General features: G+C 41.7%; 1 protein-coding gene and 1 long non-coding RNA gene across 7 annotated transcripts in view; one reads left to right on the top strand and one right to left on the bottom strand.

The window, feature by feature from the left end:
* CCSER1 (coiled-coil serine rich protein 1) overlaps nucleotides 1–23,259 on the bottom strand; it is a 741,428-nt gene that overhangs the window by 549,336 nt on the left and 168,833 nt on the right. For all 6 annotated transcript variants that reach the window (XM_081924900.1, XM_081924899.1, XM_081924901.1 and 3 more), the window contains one exon: nucleotides 15,620–15,713. In XM_081924900.1, the coding sequence (XP_081781026.1) occupies nucleotides 15,620–15,713 (94 nt within the window). The remainder of the gene's footprint in view (nucleotides 1–15,619; nucleotides 15,714–23,259) is intronic.
* Nucleotides 3,153–11,486, top strand: LOC309377873. The gene is made up of 2 exons (XR_014171751.1): nucleotides 3,153–3,244; nucleotides 10,458–11,486. It is a non-coding gene; the product is annotated as an uncharacterized lncRNA (long non-coding RNA).

Genomic DNA, 23,259 nt, shown 5'->3' with positions numbered 1-23,259 from the left:
GTTCATGTGTGTAAGACTTAACAGTGCACTGCCAAAGGAGCTAGCATGGCAGGCAACAGGAACAGCAACCTGAATAACAACCAGCCTGAGCTTGAAACCACCACATAGACAATTGTACTAACATACCTATATCAGGTTTTGAATTATGGTGCTGGAGGAGACTCTTGAGAGACCCATGGACTGCAAGAAGATCAAACCTATCCATCCTTAAGGAAATAAGCCCTGAGTGCTCACTGGAAGGACAGATCCTGAAGCTGAGGCGCCATTACTTTGGCCGCTTCATGAGAAGAGAAGACTCCCTGGAAAAGCCCCTGATGTTGGGAAAGATGGAGGGCACAAGAAGAAGGGGATGACAGAGGATGAGATGGTTGGAAAAGTGTTCTCAAAGCTACCAGCATGAGTTTGACCAAACTGCAGGAGGCAGTGGAAGACAGGAGTGCCTGGCGTGCTCTGGTCCATGAGTTCACAAAGAGTCGGACATGACTAAACAACTAAACAACAACAACAAGCTACTGCTGCTGCTGCTGCTACCTATTGGGACTGGGGGTGGGGGTGGCGGGCAGGGAGCCCAAATAATAGATAGTCAATGACAGGCATACCTGGAGCCAAAGATCAATATAGCCAATTCATTCTAGTTTCGACTGCATCTTCCTCCCTGCTGAGCACCCCCTGAACTGCTCATAGCAACTGGCTGATAGCAGGGTTGGTGGGGCAATGCCCCATTTACCCTAATGGACCAGCCTCCACTTCATGCATGCACATAGAGCTTCCATTAAAAGAAGAAGGGGATGACAGAGGATGAGATGGCTGGATAGTGTTCTCGAAGCTACCGGCATGAGTTTGACCAAACTGTGGGAGGCAGTGGAAGACAGAAGTGCCCGGCGTGCTCTGGTCCATGGGGTCACGAAGAGTCGGACAAGACTAAACGACTAAACAACAACAAACCTATATCAGGTAGTGTGTTGCCATCTTCCAGCATTAATGCAAATATCCCATCATTTAAGAAGCCAAATGTCTATAGATGTTGTATATTTAGAAAACCAGATGTGCATAGAATGCTGTTGAACCATCACTCTGAGACTTCAGGATTATGAACAGACTTTTGCAGGTAATTCAAAATATGAAAGAAATGTGCTGAGAGCCAGTGTGGTGTAGTGGTTAAGAGTGGTAGACTCGTAATCTGGTGAACCGGATTTGCGTCTCCGCTCCTCCACATGCGCCCTGCTGGGTGACTTTGGGCTAGTCACACTTCTTTGAAGTCTCTCAGCCCCACTCACCTCACAGAGTGTTTGTTGTGGGGGCAGAAGGGAAAGGAGAATGTTAGCTGCTTTGAGACTCCTTTGGGTAGTGATAAAGCAGGATATCAAATCCAAACTCCTCTTCTTCCTCCTCCTCCTCCTCCTCCCCCTCCTCCTCCTCCTCTTCTTCTCTTTGAATGCTGTGGTCTATTCGTCTCTCAGACCCTGCATGTGATCTCTGCCCCTCACCCCACCCATCAAGATCCAACTAGAGTGAATAAGTCTTGATTGCATCGGAACACCATCTACAGCAGCTCCCAAGTATTATGAGGAGTGATTGGTGGAGTGGATTAAAGAATCTGAGAACTGTAGAGTTGGAAGAGACTCCCTGGGTCATCTAGTCCAACCCCCTGCAATGCAGGAATCTCAACTCAGGCATCCCTAAAAGATGGCCATCCAACCTCTGCATTAAAACTGCCAATGAAAGAGAGTCCACCACCTTTCGAGAGAGTCCGTTCCACTGTCAAACAGCTTACTGTCAGAAAGTTCTTCCTGACGTTTAGTCAGAATCTCCTTTCTTATAACTTGAATCCATTGGTTTAGGTCCTGCCCTCCAGAGCAAGAGAAAAGAAGCTTGCTCCATCTTCCATGTGACAGCCCTTTAGATATTTGAAGATGGCTATCATATCTCCTCTCAGTCTCCACTTCTCCAGGCTAAACATACCCAACTCCCTCAATCGTTCCTCATTAGGGCTGGGAGGTATCTGGTTCCAACAACATGACAAAATACATTGTCCTTCCAAAAATACAAGAGAGCCAATTTAAAACAATAACTATTTTTCGAACATTCACAGACTATGTCCACAAATGCCAAGTCAACAGCCATTCAAAGCAAGACAGTTTCACCATCACTACCAGAGGATAAATCTACTGTACAAAAACAGCAGCTTTTGCTTCATCATTTATGCTTACTTGCTCACATTTCTTCAATGTAGATATGAGCATCCCACTTACATTTCATTCATTTCATAACTGCACAGAGACATTTCATCTGCTATAGTGATTTCCCACGACTTCAAAAAGCAGGAAATTTTTTTAATGCTTTCAACTATGGGCAATATTTACACACACACAATTGAGACACATATAAGACTTGGCAATTGGGGAAAGGGAAATTTCTCAAACAGCAGCCATTAAACTATTTGCTTTCGCTACAGAAAAGTCATAAAGGGAATGGAATTCCTGTCCAAACTAGAAACCAACAGAAAACAATTATTGAGGCAGCACTGTGCAAGCAGACAGATGTGAGTAACTGATATCAGCAAAAGGCAGTTCACCAGTTAGTAACTACACCAGGCATGGGCAAACTCGGTTCTCCAGATGTTTTGAGACTACAATTCCCATCACCCCTGACCACTGGTCCTGTTAGCTAGGGATGATGGGAGTTATAGTCCCAAAACATCTGGAGGGCCGAGTTTGCCTATGCCTGAACTACACACTTGTACAATTATGATGACTGAGGTAGCAAGTGCGCAGGTAATGACTGACTGTCATTTGCTGGTGTCAGCAGACCAAATCCAAGATTGTGAATACCTCCAGTCCAAGTACTTACAGATTTCCACCATCAAACAGATGTTGTTTCCCTAGTCTTTCTTTGCCAGTTCAGTTTGTATGTGCAGAACTACATCATCAGCATGGAGTCTAAAAGTACAGCCAGTACTTATCACCAAACGGCTACTTACGAGGTTGAGGTTCCCAATGGAGAATAAAGAATCACAATCACATGGGAAACAGCAGGCTTTATTGAACACATCCACAACTGTAGAAGTGGGTGGTGGGAGACTTAGAACCCGGAGAAGGGCCAATGACTTCTAGAATCTTACCAGAAAAACTGAATGGAATTCCATTCCAAGTAGGATCAATGGGCTTGAAGCAGAACACACATGAAGACAAGCCTGAAAATGTGCTGCTCTTAACATCAAGTTACTCAAGTCAAGAAAAGCTAGGTGATGGGCTAGCAATAGTGGAGGTGTTGTCTTATTCATCTCAAGTACTTGGCGTTATGTGCTATGTGGGAGACTAGGAGCCCTGAAGGCCCAGAACTGGTTTCCTGATGCCTATGTCATCCATGTGGAGCTTCAGATGAAGAAATGCAGGCAATTCAAAGTGGGAAGGTGTCTAACCCAAAAAAATTAGGTAATAGCAGACAACCAATTCTATGCTAGTGTCTGCTACAGAGCTTCTAGATCAGTTATGTGCTTGTGCACACATGCGCTCTCAATGTGAGGAACTCCCTCCCTCTGCGCCTCCCCTTTTCCTTCACTGTCAGATTAGCTAACCAGACTCTAATCCGTTGCTGACTTTCCTTGCCTATCTATTCCAGGTATTTGCCAACCCTTGGATAAAACTGAATATTACACTTTGAGACTTAGAGTATAAGATAAGCAGTGAAGTCTCAAAAGCAGGAATCCCAGAAAATGAATTATTATTGTGTCTGGTTCATAACCCACCAGTATTACAAACAGTCTATACCAAACCCTTTGCAGTCAAAGCAAACATAATCCAAATATAAACTGCAATAGCTTGCAAGCATTATTATAGTTCTAATATAATATCAACCTACTAGGAGATGATACATAAGAAAGGAATTGAATATTAGTGTTTGGGGTTTATATGTTCAATATCCCCTCTACAAGGTACACTCTTTTATGGATCTAAAATAATGCCATTTTTCTACATAAAAGCTGCATGTTTTTATTTATTTCTACATAAATATATTTTCATTACATAGAATGTTCTTGTTACTGTTGAAAACATCTCCATGGGAAAAGTTCAAAATCTAGGCCATGCAGATATGTACATAGCACCTGCTTTTGATCAGGTGGACAATTTCCATCAGATGTCACCCAGTGTACACCTACAAGCCATAATTCCACTAGCTGTAACCCAATGTACCCAGGCAAACCACTGGGGCTATCCTAGTATAAGCAAGAGCAGAGGAAACCACCCAGGGAGCAGATGATGTTTAGCTTGTTGGAACTGGCAAAGGGAATCTGCTTCCCCTGGTTCTTCCTCAAACAAACTGAGGACAGCCACCTTCCCAAGCTTTAGGTAAAGGGACCCCTGACCATTAGGTCCAGTCGTGACTGACTCTGGGGTTGCGGCGCTCATCTCGCTTTATTGGCCGAGGGAGCCGGCATACAGCTTCCAGGTCATGTGGCCAGCATGACTAAGCCGCTTCTGGCAAACCAGAGTAGCACACGGAAACGCCGTTTACCTTCCCGCCAGAGCGGTACCTATTTATCTACCGTATTTTTCACCCTATAGGACACACTTTTCCCCTCCAAAAATGAAGGGGAAATGTGTGTGCATCCTATGGGGTGAATGCAGGCTTCAGGAAGCTATCCGCAAGCCTTGCAAGCCCGGCAGGAGGTCCCGCGGGCTCGCAAGGCTTGCGGTCAGCAGCCTGCAGCCCACAAGCTGAAGGGACAGCGGGGAGGCACAGCGCCGCCACCCCGCTATTCCCCGACCTGGTCTGGAGGCTGGCGGGGAGGGGGGGAGAAGCAAGCTTGCTTCTCCCCATCGCCAGCCCCACAAGCTCGGGGGATAGCGGGGAGGCGGAGCGCCACCACCCCACTATTCCCGGATCTGGTCTGGAGGCTGGCAGGGGGGAGGGGAGAAGCAAGCTTGCTTCTCGCCAGCCCCACAACCTCGGGAGACAGCGGGGCAAGCCGCTGCACCATGGTGGCTAGAGAGGCTGTCCCTGAAGGCAGAAGCTTGGGGATGGCTGCGCAAACCGGGGGGGGGATTTCCTTGATTTCCCCCCAAAAAAACTAGGTGCGTCCTATGAGCCGGTGCGTCCTATAGGGCAAAAAATACGGTACTTGCACTTTGAAGTGCTTTCGAACTCCCAAGCTTTACCTTCATGCAAAATCTGCACCTTGGATTCTCATCAAGTTTAATTAGGGATAGAAGTTCATGCATTTAAGTCTGACCCCGCACAAAAAAAATCATTGAAGTATCATTAATCTAACATAAATATAAGTGGAAAAAACAATAACAAAAAAAATCATTTGTTATAATACAATAGGCAAAAAACTACCCATTGTATCATAACAAATCATACCTGTAGTCAGTGCTGTTTTTAGGGGGTGCTCAAGGGTATGCAGTAACGACACCCCTCTTTTTGTTGTTAAAAGTGTGGCACTTATTGTAACAACTTCATAGTGAGTACTGGCACCTATTTTTTCTAGGAAAAAAGCACTACCTGTAGTACTAGATGTTACCTCCAGCATGCTTCTGTGATTAATATTCTATTTACACAGACACCTCTGCACACATAGATTAGGTATATACACGCAAGAGAGCCAGCTAGATGCAGAGTGTCAGTGGTATGACAACAGGAACCAATCTATTGCAAATCTGTCAGCAATTGACCAGGCACCCAATCAACACCAAAGACTCGCCCTACAGGTTATATGTAGAGATCTTACATGAAATTCACAGCCATAAAAACTCCATTCACATATTAGAAACTCAACATTTTGAGGCTCAGGTGAGTCACTCTGGGATGTGAATGACATGTAAAACCTCTTTCTACCCACATAAACTTCCTGAGGCAGGGGGAGTCTTTTCCTTGGTCGATTGCTGGCTGTTTCACAACAGAATAGTTCCAGAGTCTCTTGTTTTACCAGTGACACTCTACATCTAGCTAGCTCTCGTGTGTATATATAATCTATATCTATATAAGTGTGTGGGCATCTGTGTAAATAAAATATTAAATCTTTACTACTGAGTTTCCCCCCAGCTTATTTCACTTTGACGGTGTTGGCGGTGTTCAGTTACGGTGCTTTAACATGTCTTTATACAGATTTCCATTATGTTCTTTTTAATGGAGACAAGAATATTTCCCTTTCTCTTTCCTGAAACAAACTCTGTACCATGTTGCTATTTAATGAGCCATTGCCTAGTCTATGTGAAGCGGGTGGCTTGAATATATTTCTCCCCCTCAAATGTTTACTGGATGAGAATGAGCTGACTTTCGATGTAGAAAATTATTATTTGCCAGAAGTACTGCATTCATGGTTGAATATGTGGGTAGTTAAGGTGCAGACAGCAGGCATTCTACTGCCTATTAAATCAGGTTTCTTCTTTTGAAAAAGAAATGTTTTAGGGGGAAAAACACACCTGTCATTATAAGGCAAGGGAATGAAATTCATTCCTTTAAAAAAAAATAATCCATAAGTTTGCACATTTTATCAGACTATAAGGATAGTATTTGACTAATTCATACTGTGAATATGAATATGTTGGATGCAACCCTAAGACTTCAGACACTTTGTGATTGTAGGAATAACTGCACAATGACACTATGATCTTGATAGCTAAGTGAGTTAATAAGTAACAAATGAGTAACTGCCATCTAAATAATACAGCAAAACAGTTAATGGATCAAGCCTAATTAAGACCAATTATTTTAGACAGAACCTCTAAAATTTAAGACCACTAGACAGATTTATTTGTTTACTTCATTTATATGTGGTACAGAACTTTGCAAATGTCATAGGTGGTTTACAACAGGCAAATAGATAAAAATGCATAAATTCATAAAGTAACATAAGCCTTTTAAATAGGTGTGTTTCGGAAGGCTTAGGCCCACCAGATGTTGCTGCACTGCAACTCCCGTCTTTCCTGGCCGTTGCTCATTCTTGCTAGGACTGATGGGAGTTGTAGTTCAGCAAAATCTGGAGGAGCAAAAGTTCCCCACATCTGCCTTAAAGCAGGGGGCCAATCAAATGCCCCTCCCTTATAGTCACTTTTAACGGCTTGCCTTTTGTTTCTATCTGTTTTATGTGAGTTATAATCACTTTTAACTATTAGCTTTTATCCCTTTCCTCTTTAAGTCTTATAAGGTTTGATGGTGATGAATGCGCCTGGGAAGCTCACAAGTAGCTTGTGACAGGGACAGACATCTCCTTTACCTGTTGCTGGTGTCTAGTGCTTACAGCTAAAAATAATTAAGGTGCACTCCTACATACTTAAGCGGACGTGGGTGGCGCTGTGGGTAAAACCTCAGTGCCTAGGACTTGCTGATCGTATGGTTGGCGGTTCGAATCCCTGCGGTGGGGTGAGCTCCCGTATTTCATTCCCAGCTCCTACCCACCTAGCAGTTCAAAAGCACCCTTAAGTGCAAGTAGGTACCGCTTTACAGCGGGAAGGTAAACGGCGTTTCCGTGCGCTGCGCTGGTGCCGGCTCGCCAGAGCAGCTTCGTCACGCTGGCCACGTCACCCAGAAGTGTCTTCAGACAGCACTGGCCCCCGGCCTCTTAAGTGAGATGGGTGCACAACCCTAGAGTCGGACACGACTGGCCCGTACGGGCAGGGGTACCTTTACCTACACACTTACGATGGAACTCACTTCTGTGAACAAATGGATATGATTGCTCTGAAAAAGATCTATCATCTATGAATTTGTCTGCTCCAGGCTTCCTCAAACTCGGCCCCCCAGATGTTTTTGGCCTACAACTTCCATTATCCCTAGCTAGCAGGACCAGTGGTTAGGGATCCTGGGAATTGTAGTCTCAAAACATCTGGAGGGCCAAGGTTGAGGAAGCCTGGTCTACTCCCTAAAAAATAATAATCAGCAGGTACGCAATACACCATTTTGTAATGAAGCGAGTTGTGCAAAAAGTACTTCCTACTATCAGTCATGAGCTTGAGCATTTTGAACAGCCTTCTTGAACCTATGATTGGTAGATATTGTTGGACTACAATTCCCATCACCCCATCCAGCATGGTCAATGGCCAGACATGATAGTAACTGTAGCCCAATGGCATCTGGGAATGTCTATTCAGAGAAAAATAGCAATTTCTTTATTTTAATGCTGAATATATGAGCACACGAAGCTGCTTTGTATCCAGACAGACCATGGCTTCTTACCCCAGGATTTTCTTACTAGAACTTGAAAGGGGGAAAAAAACCCTTCTTCAGAATATGTAATATATATTGCAAGGTGTCTTCAGGATGAAACAGCAACATTAAAAATAATAATTCAGTATTAATCCATTATCACAAAATGTTTCCCCGAGCACGGCAGAGTTTTGGATATCCCCAACCGAACAGAACAGTATAAAGCAGAAAGGGGATAACAGAATGTTTTGCCATAAATTAAGAATGACTGTGTTGGAAAGTAAAAAGCAAATTAATTCTAGCAACTATGAAGTTCATATTTTAACTTCTCTAGTTATACATACTATTGAGAACCGATAGCTGACTTTTTAGTACCAAATCAGCTTCTGGGCATTTCCATTTAGATGAGAAAGGCTGTCTTAGCTCTTTATAAATCCCCAAGCTGGGAAAGATACAAAGAGTATTAGCACCTGGTACGCTCTTAAAAGTTTATTGTCCAAAAAATTGAAAACTCTTTGCAATTGTTTTAAGCAAATGTGGTTGTATCTTAATTTGTCGTAATGAGGGAGATGCTCATTACAGTGTCTCTCTTCTCTGCCCCAGGGCACCTGTGAAGATTATATTTTTCATCTCAATGGGTCTTTGCTTTTGCTGAATTCCTTAAATACCCAGGCATACTATACCTCCAGAAGGATGCAAGAGCATTTGCTTGACTTAATTACTGCATTGCTTTTTAGTAATTGACAGGTGATAATACTGGTGTTAATCAAGATACTGCATCACAAAGTCAAATTATAATCGTAAAAGCCCATGAAACTTTTATATTGAGATGCGTATTTCATATCTAATTGCACCACAGTAACCAGGGCAGATTATTTCCTCCTGCTGTATTATTTTCTGACCTGTGATATGGCTATACCCCTTCTATCCTTATAGCTTGCTTAAAGTACTTCTGTGTGAATAGTGGAATTATTATATCACTATTCCCTGCAATGTTAATGGCTGCACTACAAATGCTGCTCACTTAGAAGAGCATCCAGATTTTTTAAAAAAGCACTGTGAAATTTTGCAATGATAAAACAGAACCTCAGGAAGATGTAAAAGAAGGCAATAAAAATTATCTGAGCAGCTCCATACAGCAAACCTTCCCAAAGTCCAGCCTAACAAGGTGTCTTAATGGTCCCTAACACTTTAAAAGTCCTTAATATACACTGCCAGCCAACCCTATTCATATTATTCCCCAAGCTGCACATGAGAGAGGGTTGTTTAGGCCAAGGGATAATGGGGCTTACCAAAGCCTCCTTCTGTCTATATGGTCCTGTCCCATAACCTATTAAATGCATTCCAAATTTGTCTTTTCTCACACTAGAGTTTGATGAAATCTTGAGCAACTGTGTTCTTTCTACTCTCTCTCCACATTCCCATTCTGCTGTTTATTCAACAACATAACTCAATTGTCTTTTTAAGCCATCTATTAAGTTCTGGAATGTTTTCTTCTGGAGACACATTTCATAGTCAAAGCCACTGGGGTTCCGTTGCAGTTCAGTTGCGCTCTTCCTCACTAGAAACATTAACAAATACTGCCAGGTTTAATTTATAGATGCAGAAGGAACCCCTAAATCACTGCAGCATTCTTCACCCAGCCTTGTTCATCAGACTCAAAAATAATTTAGCAACTCCTTAATTAATTCCTAATTGACATCCTTGGGTCATTACGCCAACACTTTCATTTGGCTGTATACCAACAGACAGCGGTCTAGGGGATATTTGGCTTATAAGATTTCTCCCAGGATGTCCAATAAAACTTTTCCTTTCAAAAGTAAATTTTATTGCTATTGTTGCTGCCAGTTATTAAACTGAGTAACATCCAAATCCTAAACAAATTTACTTTTAAAAATCCCCACTGGTTGAAAAAGGGGAATTAGGAGGGGGGCGGTTCATAACTGGACCTCCCACTGTTTCATTTTTAAATGCGGGATCAGATTATGTTTAACATAACACTGTAACACAAAATCATCTCACTGCAGCTGCTATTTGTGCCACTGGGCTGAAACATATAGGTGTGCTCTCCCAAAGCAACTTGCAAGCAACCCCACATAGATGCATTAAAACGGGGGGGGGGGGGTTACATTTAAAATATCTCACCCACTTCTAATAGGCCAAAGATAGTTATTGCCTGGTGATTAATGTGGCTCTCTGAAGCAGTGCAAACTACAGTTGCAGTTTATAGGAGAGTTATTTTGCTGTTTAATCACTCAACTATTTATTATTTTTACATGTTCCCAACAACATCCGACTATTTCATACAGCGAAGCGCAAGAAAGCTAAGTGGGAGCTGCAGACAGGCTCAGCTCTCTGATGAGTGCAGAGCCAGTTCAAAGTTGAGGGGACCCTCAGCAAAGTGTTCTCTGGTGAGACCCTCCTTCATCAGCTGGCAACTCCAAGAGGCTTACCTGGAGATGGGAACAGCAGGTGCCAATAGAAGCCCTCCAATGTAGCCGCCATTATAATTTCTCGCAGTGACTCCAATGAAAAATCATTCTGCGGCATTCTGATAAATTTTAAGAAGCGATTCCAGACTTAAATTGCCCACTGAAAAAATGTTGCTTTAAGGGTGGGCCCAGAGCAGTGGACCCTGCTGGAATACTGGGACCTAGCAGTTGCCTGATGATACACATTCTATGGCCTGCAGGAAGAGAGCAAGCGGCATTGAAGAAAACAGCAACAGAGTCCACAACCACTCAGTTTCCCTTGTTGGTGGCAATGAAGATTAGGCCCAGTCTGGCCTCTTTACTTGTTCATCCATCTGCTCTTGCAGGAAATAAAGCAGCCACAGCTGAGGAGAATGATCAGCTGCCCCTGATAGTCATTGGTCTCTCAAAAGGAAAGCTGGCCACAGTGAGGAGCTGTTGGGCCCACTGAGAGCCCATCAAAACAAGAGCTGGTCCTCAACAGGAGCAGAATAATATGGTCCAAAGCAAGGTGAAAGGAACAGTTAATTGCAATGCAATTTTAGTGCTTCATAATGTCCTCAAAGCCACCAAGCAGGCCAGTTTAGGGCATCCTTTATTTGATGAATCTCTCAGTGATCTGTTAATAAGGAATTGCTGGAATTCGTTGGGCTGGACAACACAAACCTTGTTTAAAAACCAGCATTTATCTCCTTCCATATGCCTAAAGGAGTGGGAGAAACCTATTATATGAACACCTGGCAGAAGAATAACCCAGAGACCTTAATTATTTCACTGGCATTTTACACTGCCAGCTCATTATACTGTGTTATTAAATGGACACAGTGGCACAACACTAAACTTTAAAGCAAGAAACCCCCAGATTCATTTAATGTTTATTTATTTATTTATTGTCATTTCTAAAATTGCCACAAAGAGTGCTAAAAAGTTTATATACAAGTTCCACAGGCAAAGCTGGCTGCAATTCCAGTGCTTGTGAGCATGCCCTGCAATTCTGTGTTCATGTACTTGGTAGTTACGGTAGTTGCACTGGGTGCAGTTGTGCTGCTCAAGACTAGAAAACATGCATTTAATCAATTAGACTGCATGCACAGCTTCATTTTATCCCCCCCCCCTCCCTGTTATCTGATAGCATAAAGGTAGAGCTGGATCAGAAGATAATTGGGTTTATTTAGCTGGATACACAATCTAATCTACTGCACTATAAAAAGAATGCTTCCCCTTTACTTAAAGCTTAATTTAACCCTTGGGCAATTCAGTAGAGATTTTTAGAGTCCCCCTGGGATTTTTAGAATCCCAGAAGCTTCCCTTTTGAACATATCCCTTTCATCTTAAGAGGTTCTGGCCAGGTTGAGCTACAGTGGGAAATAATTATTTTCTGCTATGAGAAGAGCTGTGGTGAGCCTCAGCTAGCAAACTATCCTTCCCCTCTCCCCCTTCCTCATGCCTTTTTGGAGATCAAAAGCTTTTGGTTTAATTTTGAACTAACCACCATTTTGGAAAACAAAACAACGAGCTGGGCAGATTTGTTCAATGACTTCTTTTTACTTTTTGTTAAGTGCATTAAGAGGCAATATCTACCGTGATCAGGCCTCACGTAGATCTGTTTCAGGAGTGAGGAATCCATGGCTCCAGTTCCCATCAGCCCCATCTAGCATGGCCAATAGTCAAGGATGATGGGAGGTCTAGTCCAACAATACCTGAGGCCACATATTCCAGAACCCTAGTCTTTTATTCTTTTTTATCCCTACCTTTCCTGGCACATAGTACAAACTAGGTTGGACCTGAACTGCAGCTAACTTTATTTTACTTTAATCCATATTAGGAGAACCCAGAGCTTTTTGCTTTGAAACTTGAGGGCATAGTAATTGAGTTCTTTTATTTTTATTCAAAATTGTAACAAGACATATTATCCAAAAACATATAATCCTTGTCCCCCCCCCCATTTTTCCTCCCTCCCCCCTCCCACACAAAACCCCCCCAGCCCCACCTCCCGACTTCCCTCAGTTCCAGTCTTTGGTTTCTCTAAGAATGCTGTTTTCTGCATGTTACAAAGTTGTATAGATCCTCAAGCTATTTAGCTGATTATTATCAATAAAAAGTTTGTGAACGTTTATTCAAAACCTGCCAAGGAGTCCAGTTCGCTTTGTTGCATCCTCAGATACTTTGTAAAGGGTTTCCATTAATCCTTAAAGTCACAGTTATCCTTGTCTCATAGCTTATATGTCAGTTTTGCCAGTTCTGAATAGTCCATCAATTTTTCTTGCCATGATTCTTTAGTTAGGGTTTTTTCAGTCTTCCATCCTTGTGCTACCAGAACCCTCACTGCCGTTGTCGCATACATGAAGATGTTTTTCAACATTTTTGGCAGGTCTTTCTCTACAGTCCCCAACAAAAATGCCCCAGGTGGCATAGTAATTGAATTCTGACCATGTACAATTGATATCCAATTTGAATGGTCCCTCCCTTCCTTTCATCACTGAGCTATGAGCTCTTCATTTACATAGGCACAGTTCAGAAATCAATGTTTTTTATACAAACAGACTTAAATAGGAAGGGGCAGTGGCGTAGCATGGGGGGTGCAGGGGGGGCCGGCCGCACCAGGCACAACTTCGGGGGGGGGGCGTGCTCGCACCAACTAATCTAGTGGAAGAGACTCGAGTGCTAAAATCCACGGGTTAGGGGGCGCAAATTACTTGCCTTGCCCCAGGTGCTGACAACCCACCCTACGCCACTGGGAAGGGGGGACTAGAAGAAACAAGATTAAACTAATGCTAGGATTCTATGCATAAGCATTTGTTGGGTTTCCACCCTATAAAAACAGTAACCTGCCATACAAAGCTGTCACGACAATTCCTTTCATGCATTTGAAACATGTAAGCTTCTAGTTTATGTGGTGTAATAAACAGGCACTCCCTAAGGCGGATCATGTCCATTATATTAGGCTCAATTTTAAGCATTTCAGTATTGACAGAATGTGGGAAGCACCAAAGGATTCCAAGTAAATATTTAGCACTTCTACACAGCAGCATTTCCCCCCATGCCACATACAGAGAACTTTACAAAGAATAGACTGTTAATTTTCCACAGTAGTCCAGCAATGTAGGTGACCATAAAATGCAGGCTATTCATTTAAAAGTTGTTGGGCAGGGTTAGGACAAGACCAGCCTATCATTGAAGACAAATCTTCGCCTCCCACCAAATCAATGCCCTGTTTGCAGGAAGTCTCAAAAGTAACCTGTGCCAAGAGAAACTTCACAACCATAGGAGACAGAGCTGGGGGAAAAGATATGTTGCTGCCCTAGGAGATGGCATGCCCCACCCCCAAAGTTTTAAATTAATTCCCTCTCGAAATATCCCTATTACTGGAGGTGGAGGGAGTCCCAAAGTTTTTGCTGTTGTTTCAGTGAGGTGTAACGCAAGAGAGATAGCTATTTAAGTTTAATGCATAAAGAATTCTACTTTTTGACATTTATATCTCTACTGTGCACTTCAAAAGTTAGGGTGCTTCCAGATTGTCACTAGTTTCAGGTGGGCATCAATCACATAAGGGCAAATTCAGGTTGCACAAAGTTGATTGGGTGGTTTTGTACAATGCACTTTGCCAAAAGATCACCCTATTTGCAATAAGGAAAGTGATGGGGAAACACAACATCAAGGGGGCCTTACCTGGAGTCGAGTTTAACCTTTCGGCATCGAGTTAAAACCTTGTTACTTTCCTAGACCTTGTCGAGTCTGTGCTATGCTTTTCTTTCTGTTCTGTGCAGCCTAGTTGTGCTTCACATTGTTTTTATGGTGTGTGCCTGTGTCTAAAAACTACCCTGGGGTATTCAATCTCAAAAATAAATAAAGGTGGAAGCAGGTGGTCCTATAGAGACATGGAATTCAAGCTGCATTGTTACTCTGGTTCTGCCTCTGCTGAAGTAGATCCCTCTGCTGCATCTCTGTGACAGGTGTGTGATTGGAGCATTCAATCACTTATGGTGCTGAGATGAAGAACAATTATCTGCTATCAGAAGAGGCTCCATGTATTATCGCTGTACAACTGCTTCCAGACAAAAAGGATGCTAAGAGAGTTGCACAGAATTAATGGGTAGGGTTGTGTTTGCCGTTCTCCCTCTTACGGGCTCAAAGGAATGTTACCTTTTCCCGGACATGTTTATGTGACCCTGGGTGTAATATAGTTATAACCCATTAAAGAAATAAAACAGAGGCAAACTGTGTGGTTGTGCATGCCCAGCAAACACCACCTGAGGCAATTTTGCTGAGGATTTGACGGGTAGCTGGTGGCTCTACATTAACCAGTCCACTGATATTTCTATTGGAGATTATTGCTCAATGCAACATTCAAATAAGAATAGATGCTTCCTGGCATGCTTGGGTGTGAATGTTATTTTGGGAGCTGGAGATGGCCAAAGCAACACACAGCAGGTAAAATTTAACGAATTTAAATTTAATGAATGTTACAAAACAAGAATTAAATGGGAGACGGAAATTCAAATATTACGACCCCAATTAAAAAATATTAGTGGAAAAGCTAGAAAAAAGTTTTAGCAACATAACAATGTTGACCAAAAAAAAAGAAGATGGTTTTTCAAGGTCTGACCTTTAGACATTGGGCATTAAAAGCATATGGAATACTAATGTGTCTCCAATTACCAAGCAATTGGGTTTCTTCTGCAAGGTAAGTAAGTCCACCATTTGAAAACTGGCCTATGGAAGTGATCCATAGAAAAACAGCTTGATCTCCAGTAATAGCATCATTATGAATAGGGTTAAGCAAGAAATTAGCATCTCAAGTGAAGAGAATGATATCCTGTATAGCAACTGCTAGAGGTTATTCAGACCATAAAATGGCTAAATATATAATCCACTCTCCCTTCCTTTTTTTTCTTAAAAAAAATATTATTTTACTACTCACTTCCTAAAAAGTGCACTCAGCAAAATCTCATTCAAAAGGAATAGTCAGGTTGTAAATGCGGCTCATCAGCCTGGCTTACCAGAACGCCTGTGATGCTGTTCTTCCAGGAATTCCAAGTCGAGCATGAGGTCATCCTCATCCAGGTCACAGGAGCCCAAGTTATTCAAAACATCCTGTAGTATGCCAACAAAATAATAGTTTAGGAAGGTGACTGAATGTGTGGATGGGATTTTCTGAAAATCTCAGTGATAAGCTTATCCTCATCTATTTTATCTAATTGTCACCTTGCTTCCTGATCTCAATAAGAAGTTGTGAACAATAATAGCATTATTATATACATTATTATTCTACACATTGTTACTTGCATGTTATACACATATGAACTCCAGGTTTCCTGAAGTTAACCAGACAACAATGAATATAACTGCATAAAAATACTTAGGTATTAATACTTGTACAATTAAGCTACAAAAATATGGTGCTACATGGGCTTCACTCTTTTATATGTATTATATGTATAATATATGCACACTTTTGAATATAATTAGTTGATTATTATTATTTTTTAAAAGAAAGTATGCACATGCATAAAAGGTGCCAGGTGCAGGAATAGTTTGATGCAGGCAAAGCTTGATCAGGTCAGAATATCAAATCTATTTAAATCTATTTAGAACAGATTCCATCTCTATCCCTAACTGATTATGAAGAAAGCAACAACTTTGCAGTGGTTTATAAAAATGATAAAATGTTGTGTATATGTGATCTTTGTGTGCCATTGGTTTTCTGTCTTAAAACTTAAAAACTGGAAAATTGTATATATTTTAAAATGATAAAAAAATACGAATTAACAACAATAATTTCACACTTTCAAAATGTTAAAATAACAATAAACTTGAAACAGATTAACACAAAGTTGTTGTTTTTTAAAAACAGTGAACTGTTTAGAAAGGTTTTTTCAATAAAAAGATACATCTATAGTGAATAAGGAGAATATGATTAAGCACCAATCTGAAACAGATAGCATTAACATGGTGTTTTCAGCACTGCCTCTTCAATATCTTTTTTTTTTTTAAATATTTTTTATTAAGGATTTTCTTGTTTTACAGGAGTGTAGTGCCTCGTATTTTTTTTCTTCTTCTTCTTCCACGTAGCGTTTTTACAAATCTGTTTCATTTGTTGAGGCATTAGGGGGAGAAGAAAAAAGAAAGAAAAAAGAAAGGGGGTGGAGAGAGGGAAGATGGATGGGGGTGGGGTCGGGTGGCGGTGTTTCTATTATGTTTAATGTATGTAGAGTTTGGTGTCAGCGTTGCTTGTGTTGTTTACTTGTGTTCCTTTGGTGGTGAGAGAGGTTGGGGTTGGCCTAGGGTGTGATTGTTTGCTTGTGGTTGGCTGTGGTGATCTTTGTTTTCGTGTGTGAGTGAGGTGGGTGGGTGTTTTGGATCAGGTTAGCCATATTGAGTTGTATGCTGTTGGTGGATTATTGTCATTGTCCTGTTGGGCTGTGTATGTGATAAAGGGGAGCCATACCGGGGTGAAGGCGTCTTCTTCTGTTTGTCCCCGTGTCAGTTTCAGTTTATTAGTTAATTTTTCTAGTAGGGCTGTTTCCCATACTATTTGGAACCATTGGTCCATGCTTACTCCTGACAGGTCTCTCCAGTGTCTGGTTATGATGTTTCTGGCTGCTGAGAGCAGGTGGGTTATGAGTTCTTTGTGGTGTAAATGGGCATTGTTGTCTTGGAAGATGTTTAGTAGGGCCAATTCTGGGGTGATGTCTATTACTTGCTTAGTTATTTTACATATTTCTTGTATGGCTGTTGTCCAGAATAGTTGAATTTTGGGACACTCCCACCACATGTGGAGGTATGTGCCTGTGGAGGTGCACCCTCTCCAGCATTTTGGTGAGGTTCCTGGGTGTATTAGCGCTAGTTTCCTTGGTGTTAGGTACCACCTGTAGGTGAGTTTCAGTGTGAGTTCTTTTCTTTTCGTTGATATGGATTTAAAGGGGGGTTTAGACCACATTCTGGTCCATTGAGTGGGGTTAATCTCATAGCCTATGTCATTCTCCCATTGTTTTTTGATTGCGTCTAGGGGATTTGCGGGATTTTGGAGTAGTATTTTGTATATTGCTGATACCGTCCCTTTACCGTTTCCCTTTGTTGTTAGGAGGAGGTTTTCGAAGGTTGTCAGGGGCCTAGTTGCTGCTGATTTTACTGTTGGGTTGTTTAAGAGGGCGTGTAGTTGGTGTTGTGTTAACCAGGTCATATCCATAAACTGCAATCTGAACCTGTGCATGAACCAGGCAACTTATAAAAGTGTTTAGATGCATTGATAGGGAGGCTAAAAATAATGATGTCAGAAAAATCTTACTACATCAGGCAAAGGGTCTGTCTAATTTTGCATTCTTTCTTCAGTGGGAGCTAGCACAGCGATACCAGGAAACATCTTGGATGCATTCACATTCAGGCGCTGAAAAGCACGACTCAGTAGCCTGATCACATTGCACTTGGAAAGGGCACTGCAGGCTATGGGTTCCAATCCAGAATTCTGTCACACTTCATGGGACATGGAGTAATGCTTCTTTTGCATTTATGCTTCTTTATACATAAATCCTACCCAATGCCATTTCTGCTACATGAGGAGCATGCAGCAAAGCACTCACCACAAATCTCTGCAGCTGGTCTAATATACTGGAGCACAGGCCTTCTAACCAAAAACTAATGCCCGCCTCAGACAAGGGAACCCTTTCTGGGCAAAAGAGGACCATGCATTGTGAGCGGATTGAGGGGTAGCTAATAACAAAGCCACCTTTGGCCGTCAAAAAAGGGTGCCAGCACATTACTCAACCTTCTCTGTGCAGTTTCAACACACCCCTTTATCAGCACCTCTGTGGCCACATTGACCACCCAAGACCATGGTTGGCAAAATTTCCATCCGGCTATTGAGGTCTGCCTTCCCGACCCTCTCAATGCTGCCCCACTCATTGATCACAGTTAACAAAATAATTTGTTCTGAACTCCAAAAACTGTTACACTTGCTTTATTTAAAAAACAACACCACACACACACACAATTGCTGTCAAGCACATCCAGAGAGAATTACAAGACAATTTCTATTTTCTTCCTTTAAAAAAAAGCACATATGGAAGAAGCCCATACAATGCCTTAATTCAAAGTATTCCCATTAAAATGCTTTGTTAGTTAAGGAGGAAGAAAAGGAAACAAAATTTCTCTGTGTTCCAAAGATAGGCTGACAGATGAATGCTGACATGTCCTTTCTTTTATTTTCTTTTTCTTTTGCTTTTTTCCCCCTTGGAAGACTTAATCACTGCTTGCAGACAAACGCTTCAGCAAAAGCTTTAATAAAACTCTCCACTGACTTTGGAATAGCCCCTTAGAAACTTTTAAAAACACAGCTTTCTTCCTCCCAGTGTCTTTCCTTTGGCACATAAAACTGCATTTAACCCCTGTGGTGCAGGAGAATGAAACCAAAGTCTGCTTTGCCCCTTCTTGCCCCTTCTTCTCAACAACTTATCTTGGGACAGTTCCCTTTCATTAAAGTGTGATCTTCAAACAAAAACAATTGTCAAGCAAAGAATGTGTATACAAAGAATGAATGAGTGCGTGTGTGTATTGCAGTTCATTGTTGCAGAAAGGAAGGCTTCCATTCATTGCTGCCTCAAAGTGCTACACCTACAGAGTGCAAGGGAGTTGGGAAAAAATGCTTGGTAATTGTCCAATTCTGATGTGAAATCCCCCCCCCCCAATTCTGGGTCCAGATTACAAGGGTTCTACAATGATTAGACACATTTTTAACTCTCCAGGTTCCTGTTCCAGCTAGTCAGCCATGTCCTTCTTGAATCATGGAGTTGGAAGGGACCCTGACCATCATCTAGTCCAACCCCCTGCAATGCAGGAATATGCACCTGTCCCTTAAAGGGATTGAACCTGCAACCTTGGCGTTATCAGCGCCACACTCTAACCAACTGAGCTATCCAGCTTTAAGAAAATTCACCACTGGTTCAGGAAGGGCTGTGGTTCAGTGGTAGAGCACATGCTCTGTGTTCAAAAGGTCCCTGATTTAGATCACCATGTAGTGCTGGGAGAGGCTCCTGTATGAAGCTCAGGTGTAGACAATACTGAGCTAGATGGACCAGTGGCCTGACTCGTACAAGGCAGCTTCCCATAGTCCCCTTGGTGCCTCGTCACCTCCTGGCTTGCAGATGTGGCCGCAGGTCCAAAAAGGTTAGCTAACCCATGTTAGAATAGGACATGTTGTCAAAAACAAGACCAAAATTCTTGCCCAAGCTAAGTGGAAGGGGATGGAAACAGAGGCTGAAAGCGAGTACCTTTCAGCACATCACTGCTTTCAATGGGATACACATCCTAACAAAGATTCCAGTATGAATCCCCATCCACAAGCAGCACAACCAGAGCTAAACAATGGTATGAGCAAGGCTTAATACAACATAAGCAAACAAAGCACTTTTTGAAGCCAGGACTATCGTTTTGCAGGATAGTGTATGTGCATGAGCTTTGCTCTTCTCTTTACTATGCATGTGCCCAAATATCAAGGTACAACAGCTAAATGAAAAGGAAACAAGCAATACTTTGCATGCCATACACACATGTACATGGGGCCCTTTGGTCACTATAGAGTCACTATAGGATGGCTTAATTGGCTGTCATGAGGCTCTATCACCAGAGGTGTCTTCAGGAAGAATATTCTACTCAGAGTGAAAGAGAAGACTTGGACCCAGCAGATGATCAGAGAGAGGAGGAGCTGAGAGTGATGAGGTCTTTCAATATCCTCTAAAACAGCAGATTCAACTTTTTCAGGGCTGGGAACCACCTTTAACCCAAGCATGCATTTAGAACTCATTCCTTATCTGTTGACCATACATTTGTATTGTGGTAGTGCTGCTGTAGCAACCCATCTGATAGTTGGTCCCAGGACACACCAACTGAACACAAATATCCAATGCTGTTAATTTTGCACTGAGCACCTAATGCCCAGCTCACTTGCTCCATATTGATAGTCCCTGCTTACTAGGTGCTGGTCATGGACACTGACAGTGCTGTGCAATAGTTAGATACGTTGGAGACTGAAGTTGCTGTTTCTATAAATAAACATGCCGCAGCATGGAGCCACGTTTATTTAACTTACATGCTGTAGGTCTTCCAACAACATTGTTTACAGATTTTGATCCAGATCTTGTTCATTTGTTCAGTGATTGATATGGTCTCAAACCTATTCTGCCATTTTTGTCAGCTGCTTCTTGTTTACTATTGTCAGCAGACAAAATATTTCTTGTCCCTTCCTATGATTCAATGTTCCCTTATTCAAATGATGCAAATTACCATCCAATTACAGCAATATTGTTACAAAGTCTTGACTAATGCTTGTGACATTCTGTGCTCTGATTGCAAACATTATAATGAATCTACATCCCATTAATACTAGATGTTTATTAACAAGTTATTCAGCTTTTAACTGGATCCTTGTTTGGCAGTAAATTTTGGCTATATTCATACTCAAATTTGCTATCCTTAAGGATAAATAATCTGTATCATTATATCATAATTCATGTCAAACTTGAGCTTCCTTTTAAAACCACAGGCAAGGAGATTTCAGTTTATGTTCATCTTAATGCCACATTGAGGACTTTGGTAAAAGTCTGTGGAGAGATCAATATATTTATATGTTTGTTTAAAATGTCGTCTTTCTGCCTGGCAATAGGCATCCAGAGAGGCTTACGATCAGAAAAATTAAAACAAAAACACTGTAAAATCTTAAAAGGCAAGCCACAAGATCGGAACTATGACAGGTATTAGACCAATGTTTCTTCTATCAATATCAACAAGATTAGCAGCAAGGAGAAAAAAATAGTGCATTGTGACGCATTTCCCCTTAAGGCTTTCCCCAAACTGAATGTCTTTACAGGTACTTGCCTATGAAAGGAGAAAAGATGTCATTCAGATCAGACCTCCTGGAGAAAGAAGTTCTAGACACAGTAACACCAATGAGAAGCTGTACAAACCTCTACTCTCAAGATGTGGGGGTACCTGGAACAGGACTTCCGATGACAACATGGGCAATGGCAAGTTTGAATGGAAACAGGCAGTTTTTCAGAGATAGCCTGATCCCAAACAGTTTAGGGCAGGGATGGGGGAATTCCTGGTCCTCTAAGTGTTGTGAGGGATGATGAAAACTGTATTCTAACAAAGGCTCTCAGTGACAAAAGTATTTTGAATTGGGCCTGGAACCCAGCAGGTTAAGAACCGTTTCAGGTTAAGAACGGACCTCCAGAACGAATTACATTCTTAACCCAAGGTACCACTGTATATGTCATGATCTTGCACAATGGGAAATTCGCAGAGCCTGTCATGCTCTCTCTAACTCCATCTAGCCTTCACCAGAGAGCTGTGACACACAGTGCTATATGTTTCAAGAAGAAGAAGATGAAGAAGATTGCAGAATTTAAAGAGAAAACAGATATACCTTCCCTTCAACTATTTTACCTACAGGCCAAGTCCATGAGAACAAACACATGACTTACAATATTATGGTATATGCCTAAAGATTTTCCACAGATAACAGAAATGTTTTGAACACATTTTTTTAGAACAGAATCATACAAATTAAAGACTGAATGTGTTTCTAGCAACAACTAATTCAAAGATTTTAACTGAGAAGCATGGCACACAGTCATAAAAAGAGCCCGCACACACTAAAATGGAAAACCTTTAAGCCATTTAAAGCAATGTTAACTCTAAGAACCATATCTGAATAATTCATGGGCATAATGAAAGGCTTCCCCTTCTGGACTCTTCCACAGACTTCAAAGAGAAAATAAAATTACATGAAAACCAGGAAATAGGAAGAAGACTTACAAAATGCTGATTTCACTGCTGACATACCGAGAACCTCTGTGTATCTAATGTAAAGCTTTCTGGATGCCTTTCATATGCTGTGAGCAGATTAAATGTATTCGGCTCCTGAATGCAGCCATCAAATAATCATGTTTTCTAGTGAAATGTATGAGAGGTTGTCAGAAGAAAAATATAAATCCAGTACTTGGTTACTCAACATTTCTGTTTCTGTGGACAAACAGTTTAAGAGTAGGCCTAGAAGAAAGAGAAATATGCTATGGTAGTATGGTATGGCTTATTTGTGTACCACTTATTGGTGCAATGTCCCCCCAACTTTAATATTTATTAATAAAATAAAAGGGCCGTGCATGCAATAAATTGACCTGAACAATATAAAATAGCATCAGAATTTAGCCAAAAATACAGATTATGTAGCAGGATCTGATTATCATGAGGTGGAACACATTGGAGGCTGAAAAAGCTTCCATTCAAAAGCTTCCATGCAAAAGCGACCATTTTAGGCATGTCCATAAGACATGTGATCACTGAAACACAGGTACTTTTGGACCCAGAAGAGGGAAGAGGGATAGAACAAGAGGGTAACAGAGACAAGATGTAACAGGGCAGGGGGCGCTTATGTGCACTCTGCAGATGCGTGCGGGGGCCAGGAACGGAAACCCCGTGTGATATGGTAGTCGCCTGTACTTTGCTTCATTGCAGGAGCAAATTGCATTTCTTCTTGCACACTGTGGTAGATATTAGACTGATTCAAGTCATCCTGCACGCTCAGGAAGAAACTGTGGAGGGGTGGGGGAAGAGATGTACAAATCATGCATTAGAAATGTTCCCA

This window comes from Podarcis melisellensis, assembly GCF_964234715.1.
Source record: "Podarcis melisellensis genome assembly, chromosome: 9".
In the NCBI taxonomy this organism is placed as follows: Eukaryota; Metazoa; Chordata; class Lepidosauria; order Squamata; family Lacertidae; genus Podarcis; species Podarcis melisellensis.
Note: the sequence above shows the minus strand (reverse complement) of the source record. Positions and strands in the feature narration are given on the sequence as shown.